Source organism: Cicer arietinum, chromosome 4, assembly GCF_000331145.2.
Source record: "Cicer arietinum cultivar CDC Frontier isolate Library 1 chromosome 4, Cicar.CDCFrontier_v2.0, whole genome shotgun sequence".
NCBI lineage: Eukaryota > Viridiplantae > Streptophyta > Magnoliopsida > Fabales > Fabaceae > Cicer > Cicer arietinum.
The window spans coordinates 64,309,150-64,319,001 of record NC_021163.2 but is presented as its reverse complement, the minus strand read 5'-3'; the positions used below and the strand labels follow the sequence as shown (position 1 = coordinate 64,319,001).

At 33.9% G+C, this 9,852-nt stretch overlaps 2 protein-coding genes across 3 annotated transcripts in view; one reads left to right on the top strand and one right to left on the bottom strand.

Annotated features, from left to right (window-relative positions):
* The first annotated feature begins 360 nt into the window (after positions 1-360).
* Positions 361-5,244, top strand: LOC101512531 (probable methyltransferase PMT28). 2 transcript variants are annotated; one of them, XR_003472250.2, is made up of 8 exons: positions 361-1,502; positions 2,059-2,208; positions 2,627-2,897; positions 3,208-3,300; positions 3,409-3,583; positions 3,714-3,956; positions 4,121-4,216; positions 4,376-4,513. XR_003472250.2 is itself a non-coding variant. In XM_004499097.4 (8 exons), the coding sequence occupies exons 1-8, from the start codon at positions 660-662 to the stop codon at positions 5,109-5,111; spliced, it is 2,169 nt and encodes a 722-aa protein (XP_004499154.1). In that variant the 5' UTR covers positions 365-659; the 3' UTR covers positions 5,112-5,244. The 2 variants fall into 2 exon arrangements, 1 of the variants encoding a protein (XP_004499154.1); XM_004499097.4 differs by lacking the exon at positions 4,121-4,216 and adding an exon at positions 4,913-5,244 and having other exon boundaries at positions 365-1,502; positions 4,376-4,570.
* A 771-nt stretch (positions 5,245-6,015) lies between these two features.
* Positions 6,016-9,852, bottom strand: part of LOC101512207 (SART-1 family protein DOT2) — an 11,167-nt gene continuing 7,330 nt past the window's right edge. The window contains exons 11-14 of the mRNA XM_073367530.1: positions 9,668-9,852; positions 8,458-8,678; positions 7,566-7,650; positions 6,016-6,391 (exon numbers count right to left, since the gene is read on the bottom strand). The exon at positions 9,668-9,852 is cut by the window's right edge and continues 23 nt beyond it. Coding sequence (XP_073223631.1) covers positions 6,317-6,391; positions 7,566-7,650; positions 8,458-8,678; positions 9,668-9,852 — 566 coding nt within the window. The 3' untranslated portion in view covers positions 6,016-6,316. The remainder of the gene's footprint in view (positions 6,392-7,565; positions 7,651-8,457; positions 8,679-9,667) is intronic.

Below are 9,852 nucleotides of genomic sequence, written 5' to 3'. Positions count from 1 at the left end.
ATTATAACAAAAAGATTAAAACTTTCAAAAGTAATTCTTTTGAAAAAAATACATTAATAAATCGATTCTAATTTTAAATGAGTTTTAATTACAATATCATAAGAACATATATCATCAACAACTTTTAAAAAATAATTAAATAAAAAAAATTAATATAGATTTATTAGAGTTGTTAATCTATTTATAAATTCACATAAAAATTTATTACGCGTTGTTGATATAATTAATAACAAAAATTCATAGTATCAAGTATCAAACGGAGGTTAAATTGAAGGAAGAGAATAAACTCTTCCAGTATAAATTATTAATTATTAATGCAATTTGTTATTATTTGTGCAAAAAGTTTAAACCAATTTAGGAGGAAACATTGATTACTAGTGGAGTTTAGTTTACTTAGAGTTGAAAGATATTACTGTTTGTCTCTGCACCCATCCTCAAAAACTTCATAGGAACACCAAACCACAACACTCCAACTAACTTGTCTCCTTCTCAATTCTTTTATTATTTTATTTTCACATTCCATCATTACGAATTAGACATTTCTCCGATTCAACTTAACTCAACTTACATCTTTTCTTCTTTTACTTCAGATTCATATAATACTGAATCTCACGAGTTTAAATTATAATTCAAACAGTCACTGACTCAGTGAGTTTGATATGGCTATCATAACTCGCCAACCGAAACGCCCAACTGGGTTATGGATAAAGATGACAGCTGTAACCATTTTAGGTCTCTGCTTTATCTTTGTTTGGACTGTCTTTTCTTCTTCATCTTCTTCCTCTGTTTCTTTTCAAAGAGAAAGTTTTGAAGACATTTCACAACCCATTTCTTCTTCTTCTTCCAATTCCATTATTTCTCAAAAACAAAAAACACCCAATTCACTAAATCGTCAAGTTGTTTCAAAAGATCACAAATTTCATGATACTGACAACAAAAGGGTTAATGGGTCTTCTTCTGATTCTCATTCTCATTCTGTCACGCGCCCACATAAGAAAGAAGTGGCGCGTGAGAAGAAAAAAGTGCATAAGAAGGAAGATAATGATAATAATATTAATAATAAAGAGAATGTGAATCAAGGGTCATTGGTGAAAGAAGAAGAAGATGGTGAAAAGGAATTGGATTTGGAGGATAAAGAAGAATTGGAATTGGATCATCATGATAGTGAAGTTGATGTGGATCATGATGATTCAGTTGAATCTGTGGATGGAGATTCCGAGATTTTGGAAGATGGAAACATTGAAGAGTTGAAGAAAACAACAAGCAAGGGAAAAGTGAAAGGACCTTTGTTTGATCCAAATGTTAACTATAAGTGGAAATTGTGTAGTACTAGAAGCAAGCATAACTACATTCCTTGCATTGATATTGAAGTTGGTGGTGGAAAGGTGCAGGGTTACCGGCATACGGAGAGGAGTTGTCCAAAGGCATCCCTCATGTGTATGGTTCCTCTTCCCTTTGATGGGTATGAGACCCCTGTCCCATGGCCTCAGAGCAAATTGAAGGTATATGAATGAAAAGTATGAAAGTTTAAGGTCTAGTTTGGATTAGGTTATTGATTATGAGAGCTTGTGAGTTTATGATTGTTCACTTGTGAAATGATTCTTTGAAGCTTAGAGTATTTAGGCCCTGTTTGGACAAGCAGTTTAATTAAGCACTTATAACATAAGTATTTATTATGTGTATAGGCTATTTCTATAACAAAAGATAAGATAAAGTTAAGTTGTTTTCATATAAGCTATTCCGCATATCTTATGGAAATAAGTGATTCTAGAAGCTTTTCCAAACAGCTTTATGAGTGCTTATGCTATTTGATAAGCTCAGACAAGCCAATTCAAACAGCCTATGGAGAAGTTAGAGAGAGCTTATGCAATAACTGATATACAAAAGCTAATTTTTTTGAGAAGCTATTGTTTAAAAAACTTGTTGTTATTGCAAGATTCTTTTGATATTAATCTTTCCATAAGTGTTCAATTAAGAGGATTATCTAGATTAGCTTTAAATGTTGGATGGTTTTGCTGCTTCTTTGTTATCTCACGGTAACATTTGGCGTCAGTGCAGATATTGTATAAGAATGTTGCACACCCAAAACTAGCTGCGTATATAAAAAGGCATAGCTGGTTGGTCGATTCTGGAGAATATCTTACTTTTCCACAAAACCAGTCTGAATTTTTGGGAGGGATTCATCACTATCTTGAGTCCATTGAAGAGGTGAGCTTTCTATTAGGATGATACTTGTTTGTTGGTTCCTCATAAGCATAATTGTTGTTAGCAAACAAAATTGAAGATGTAAGTTTTCTGTTATTATGGCTGGTAAGTTAGTACCTCTTGAGCATGAGTGTTGACAAACAAAATTGATGCATTTATTGGATATGACAAGATGAAAATGTATCTCGGCATTGCGACTTCTAGGATTGACTTGTTTATGATCTGCTTGTTTATTTACGTGGTTCATGAGACATTGATATATTTCTTTCATATATTCTGCAATTGTATCGCGACAGTGATGTTGATGCTTGTTCGTATTAGTCCAAATTATGACTTTCAACTCAAAAGAATAGTTTTTCTTTGTCATTATTTACTGCTGTCATCTTTGGAAGCATCTTGAAATTTGTTCTGAAAATTATAGATGGTACCAGACATTGAGTGGGGTAAAAATATTCGTGTTGTCCTGGACATTGGATGTACAGATTCAAGCTTTGCAGCTGCTCTCCTTGATAAGGATGTTTTAACTTTGTCGCTTGGCTTGAAAGATGACCTAGTAGACATAGCTCAGGTGGCACTTGAGCGCGGCTTCCCAGCAGTGGTTAGCCCTTTTGCTAGAAGGAGGCTTCCTTTTCCAAGTCAAGTTTTTGATGCTATACATTGTGCGCGTTGCAGCATACCTTGGCATTCCAATGGTTTGTGCACTTGCCTTTAATTTTACTATTTTTAATATAAATTTTTCTTCACAAATTCTATTTATTTTATTATTATTGGCGTGTAGGTGGACTCTAACGTGTCTGTCTGTTCACTTTTATCGATATTTGATGTGATAATTTAAAAAAATTCAGTTATTTGATTGGGTAAAGAAGAACAAAATTGTAAATGAATAGTTTTAATAAATGGTGAAATTAAACAAACGTGGCTGCACCATAACTTGGTATCCCCTTTATATATATAGGTATAGGTATAATTAATGATAACATTAACCTGTCTTTCCCTTTTCAGGGGGTAAGCTTCTACTGGAGATGAATCGGATTCTAAGACCCGGTGGATACTTTATTATGTCAACTAAACATGACGGTATTGAAGAGGAAGAAGGTTGGTCTCAGTTTTGTATAAAAAGTGAACTCATTGAACCTTGCTTTGCATCATTGCATGAAAAATGAAATGCAAACAAAGAACAGTAACATTTCTTCTCCTTTCCAGCCATGACTGCGCTGACGGCTTCTATTTGTTGGAATGTTCTGGCACATAAAAGTGATGACGTTGGCGAAGTTGGAGTAAGAATATATCAAAAGCCTGAAGGAAATGACATATACAAATTGAGAAGGAAGCAGATCCCACCGCTTTGCAAAGAAAATGAAAATCCCGATGCAGTCTGGTATATTACTGCTGAAACATTATTTTGCAAAATTGATCGTCTATGTATTTTTTTATACATAAGGAAGAATTGTTTCTAATCAGGTTAAGGTTATTTATTAATAGGTTATTTTATAACATTCTTTGAATAGGCATGTTCCAATTAAGGCTTGTTTACACACCATTCCAATTGGAATTGAACAACATGGGGCAGAGTGGCCCGAGGAATGGCCGAAGAGGCTCGAATCTTATCCCGACTGGATGAACAATAAAGACAAATTGATCGCGGACACCAACCATTGGAATGCCATTGTTAACAAGTCATATCTCAATGGAATGGGCATTAACTGGACAACTATCAGGAATGTATTGGACATGAAATCCATCTATGGAGGGTATGCCAACAAAACTGCTTGATTTTATACTCAATTTGAAAGCCTTAGAGCTTGTAGATATCATGGATAATTTTGTTGCACCAATGAGTGAACTGCATTTTTCTTTGATACATCATTAAATATGCAATATACATGTCATTTTTTTGTGTGTGTTTACCCTCCAGTTTTCAATGAAAAAGAACTTTGGTAATCTAGAGTTCGGTCAAAAGGTAAGTAAAGTTTGGACAAGGACTGTACATCCAACCAGGGTTTGAACTCAGGTACTCCTGATCAATTCGACCTTCACTAAAGTTCATTAACCACTTGAGCCCAACCACTTGGTTATTAACATGTAATTTTATTCATTGCATGATTTTCTGACATCATGTTAGAATCATGAATGAAGTTAAATTAATAATAACTCTCCTATGGAAATACAGATTGGCTGCAGCTTTATCTAACCAGAAGGTTTGGGTGATGAATGTAGTCCCTGTTCACGCGCCAGATACACTTCCCATAATCTTCGAACGCGGCCTTTTTGGCGTTTATCACGATTGGTGTGAGTCTTTTGGAACTTACCCAAGAACATATGACCTTTTGCATGCTGATCATTTGTTCTCGCGTCTCAAAAACAGGTATCGGTTAAATTTTGCCTACATTATTGTACTTATCTTTCTCTTGTTTTTCTTCCATGACCATTGTAGATTATGTTGAGATTAGAATTAATATGTACATGATGATTGCTAAAACCTCCAATGTTGTGATCACGTTTATGTTCCATGTTTGTAAAAGTTGTAAATTATTTTCCTAAGTGACAAAGAAAATTGAAATAAGATGAAAACAACTTATGAACATGTCATAGGCTATTTTCATAATCTATCATCTCAAACACTTACATAAACGTTTATGTCATAACATAAGTCTTAGTAAGTTGTAAATTAGCTCTTCCAAATGTGGTTGAAACAATTATTTTGCAGGTGCAAGCAACCTGTGTCCATTGTTGTTGAGATGGACCGAATCTTACGTCCGGGAGGGTGGACAATCATACGCGACAAAGTCGAGATCCTAAATGCATTGGAGGAAATATTGAGAAGTATGCACTGGGAAATCAGAATGACTTTCTACCAGGAAAAGGAGGGTATCGTATGTGCACAAAAAACTTTGTGGAGGCCTTAAATCCTCTATTTTATGCAATTTTTTGTATCATTGATTGAATTACCATTATATTTTTTCCTTCAACTATTACACACGAATCAATTGTTGATTTTAATCAATTTAATATATCAAAGGAAAATGGAGTTTGTAACAATTAATTTATGGTTGATATTTTATTGGATGAAGAAATAGAACATTGGGATTTTAACAACAATCAAAATCAACATTTAAATAATAGATGTGGGAATAGTTTGCACCATTAGATTTTTTGAAGTTGACAAGATACAATTAACCTAACAATTACTACAGCCTAAGAGGGAATATATATTGGTGTTCTAAATTTATTGCATAATTGATGTATTTTTGTTTACTTAAAAAATGTATTTATGCTTACATTTTTTGTCATACCACAAAAGCTAGAACAAATATGATGATGACATGAACCAACGGAAGTTAGGTCTAGTGGAAAGAAGAGACTAGACTTTCACTAAGTATTCATATTTAGTATCTTACATATTTTAAATAGAATTATCTTTAGTGGAGGAAACCTATGAAAAAAAAATGACATAAGACATGAGATATATGACTTTTGTACACAAAAATAACAATTTTTTATTAACGAACTGTTTTTGTTTAACTTCTACATTATCTAAATATATCATATTAAATATTAATTAAACCAAGAACACTCAAATGGTAAATCTTAATTAAACCAAGAACACAAAAAATTGGAAAAGGTAAAATTATTTTTATATGGTGGCTAGCAGCTCAACCGTGTCTGTTCTCACTGGTTGGCTGTATCGGACCAGTTAGTTAAGAGTACAAGGAGGAAGAGAGAAACTGAGACTTAAGAACGATGGTAGGGAAATAAATACTAGCATTTACCAGTTACAGCACTATCCATAATGCAGGGATTCATCCAATATTTTCATAATCACGAAATACTCATTCAACCAAATTAATACCAAATAATTTCTTATGAAGTTCTAGGATTGTAAAAACCAATGAAGCCACTACCAAAAACCAATTTCTTTTCCGCAATAATACATAGAAAATTTACTCTACTTGTTGTACAAAAGAATCTTAATTCCGGACTGCAAGAAATTGCAGGAACATTTTATCACTAATGGATGTGTCAGATGGTTAGTCATTAAAATTTCTAGCTATCAGCTTGAAACCTTACAAGGATATTAGCTTGAAATTCAATCAATTACAAGAGCAAGGAATCAAGATTTCGTCTTTTTTGGGGTATCTGAGCTTGACTGTTCAGCTTTCCTCTTGATTCCCAGAAAGTGCTCAACCTGAAACCATAAAACATGTTCTTAACAATGTCATAAAAGAATGTACGCATATATTATTTTATATTAAATAGCATAAGACCAAGGTAAATATTTATTCTATTCAACATTTCTTTATGGAAGATTCTCCTTCGCTATGTCTTTAAAACAACGAAATTTATAGTTCATATCGTCGGTGTTGACCACTACACTAAAAATGGGCATGTTATACACTTGAGGAGAAAACAGAGGGTGAGAGGGGAATTCAGTTCAAAGACTAGTGGCCGCACGTATCATCAGATAAATTTAGCCTGCTTAATTTCTCGAGCCATCAACACATTCTAAACCCCCGTGTTTAAAATTGAAAGTACCAGAAAGTGAAAACAGATGCAGCCATAATATGAAGTATAGTCATTTCGAGTTAGTGAAGTTTAAAGCTCCAAGTTCAGGATTTAAAATTCCATAATCAAAGTAAGCCTGCTAAATTTCTCAAGCTTCTGAAGTCTAACGAAAGCTCAAAACTCAGGCTTTAGAATCCTAACGAAAAATACAATATTGTCATACTGGTGGCCTAAAAATTATCCAACAGACATGACAGATTTAATCACAACTGGTGGTGCAACTGGACCTGTTAAAACAGTTGAAACGGGTAAAATTGGAGAACAAGCTAATGAATCTGAAACCAAAATTACAGATATCTGCTTTCTTTGCCTTAAGCATCCTTAAATCAATATATAATAGAAATACAAGTTTTTTTTTTTAGAAGGATAGATGGGGATAAAGATTAAGCACTAATTGTCAAAGGATAAAATCATGGGAACAACAAAATCCTGGAATTTATTTTATCAAAAGTGGGGTTTAACTTTCAGACCATCACATTATAAGTAATTCTAAAACATTTCATGAAAGAATGATCTCCAAACCAATTCAGATGATATAGTTGTTATGAACTATCGCTTTATTATTTCTAACAGCACTTGGTCTGGACACTAATCCTTCCAATAAAGGGAGAAGATTATAGTCTTCAAAAAATATCAAGAGTCTGTTTGGTTGTGCTTTTCATATACTCTTTTAATTAATATGTTTTAGTTCAATAATAATTTTTATTAATTTATTATTTCATTCTTAAAAGTTGAAGCAAGATTTGAAAGAAAAACATCATAAAGCACTCCTTCTTTTCAAAGGCTGTCCAAATTACCTTCCGATCACCGAGCATGGGTGTCAAGCCTCCAGGAAGATCCTTCTCCACTGTAGCAAAACCACTTTTTGGGTCACTAGTTTGTCTGCCAATAAAAGAACAAACACATACATCAGCATATAAACTAAAAACAAGGAAATGAGAGAGGATAAGCTTAAAAGGTTTGGACAGCTCCTATGGAGAAAAAAAGTAATGTCTCATCGACGTTAGCTTGTCTATGTGTAGAGAAGACTCATAGATGCGTCGATGAGGACGTAAAAACTAGAGGCCTAGAAAAACTATCAGCTAAACAATTAAAAGAAATTCAAATTTAAAAGGTAAATGATCTATCTTGAAACTTAATACATGATAAAGCATTATAACATTGTATGGTTTGTACTGTAGTTGACTTCACCGACTAGAAAAAGACTTGGTGGTGGATGTTGTAGTATTCAGATTTGAACACAACATCGCACTGATAGGCATTAATTTTTGGGGGATGCGAACTGATTTAATCTAGGAATCCCAATAAAAAAACTCTCAGACAACAATTTTCATAAAACAACCCTACAAACTTATGAGAAGAAGTGCAGAGCGTATGTAAGGGAACAATAAGATTTGAAAAGAAATAGACCAAGATATGGATCGCAATATGGTGTCATAAGTAATAGATATTAAGAATCAAGATTCATTAGTCCAAAATGTTGACATGGATGGAAAGATAGTACAATGCTTTAAGGAGGATAGGAAATAGTCTTTAATTTAAAAGGCATGCCCTCATTACAGCCCCAACTTTTATCAAAAAATCACATCATGAAGTATTAATCCTAGTATCTCATAGCATCAAATGTAAGCATTTATATATTTCTATCATAACTTTAAGAATTGTAAGTTCGTGAAATTAAAAACCTACCCTGGTTTAACATGACCACTAAGAACAAGGTAGGGCGTCTTCATACGAGCTTGAGCTTCCCTCATTCTCTCCACAGACATGGATGGTGTATCTGAACTCTTCATTTGCTTCATCTTCAATTCTTCATGAAATTGCTTCATACGCTTTTCCTGCTTCATTTTGCCAGGTCCTTTACCGTGGAACTTATGAGAAATAATCCGAAAGGCTTCCTTAGGAGTCAACTGGAAGAAACAAAAGAAAGGTAATCAAGGATAAGTAATGTTCCACTATAATTTGAAAACTGGAAATGAATGACATTGATTAAAAATGCATTTGAGGCGAGTACCAATTTCAAGATACAGTACCATTTAATATTATAATCATAAAGCCCCCAAACCCATGAACGCATCAATATAAAAAAGCATGCAATCCAAATCTTCAGACCTAAAGGTGTGGTGTTCCCATATTCCAAACCACAACAGAAGTCACATTTGTTGTGCTATTAGAATAAAACAAGATATGACCCATAAAGCATAATAATTAAGCTAAACTCATGCAAAAATAATGTAAATGTCTTCACGCCTAAGTTGCTTTGTTTACAAACAAGTTTAGTGAGGAAACTGAAAGCAACGAGGGTATCTTAGTGCTACAAGACTCTCGCAATGGCAGGGTATATGATAAAGTTTTACCCTTATGAATATATTGTATGTAGCCTTCCCTTGCATTTGCAAGAGGCTAATAAAGACTCGAACCCACGACCTCCTAGCCGCACAACAACAACTTGAAATGTTGAGCTGCGGCAAAGAAGAAGTGATCAAACAGACTATAATTTCTTCTCTCCATAGACTACTAAGACTGTTTCATTTTTGTTAGTTTTGTTTCTTGCCTCCAACTCTCTTCCTATCTCCCTTTCATTCTCCCGTGCATGCCGCCTGCTAAGTAAATTGTCCAAAAAACCAGTCAATTGAGTTCCGGTGCTCTAAAACAAGTCCACTCCTTGGCAGTTTAGAATTAAAGTCAGTACCCCTTAATTTGAGGAGATTTAAAAGTCATAAACATCACCATTTGTCCCCCATATTTGCATTTTACACCGAGCTTGTCTCCGAATGGTCTTTCGTAAGGCAAAAGTTTCAATGCAGCAATCATAAATTAAATAAATAATATAAACTTAGTGCTATAGTAAGAACTGAATGTGACAAAACAATGAGGTAAACAAACATGGAAGACTTACAATTCTCCCAAATTCATCTGTCCTCTCAATGCGAATCTCCTTTTTATATTGTGCTTCCTTTCCTTCATCGTCTACAATGCCAACCAATTTGCTTTTTTTCTTATCCATGTTTCTGCCACCCCATTCAATGCTTTCTTTAAGAGTTCCTCGATCTTTAAGCAGTTTCAATGCACCTGACAGTCCTT

Excerpts from the sequence above, each read along its gene's own strand:
- LOC101512531 (XM_004499097.4), top strand. The coding sequence starts at position 660 with ATGGCTATCATAACTCGCCAACCGAAACGCCCAACTGGGTTATGGATA. Across the intron at positions 1,503-2,058 it reads GGCCTCAGAGCAAATTGAAG|ATATTGTATAAGAATGTTGC; the intron begins GTATATGAATGA and ends GCGTCAGTGCAG. Across the intron at positions 2,209-2,626 it reads ATCTTGAGTCCATTGAAGAG|ATGGTACCAGACATTGAGTG; the intron begins GTGAGCTTTCTA and ends TGAAAATTATAG.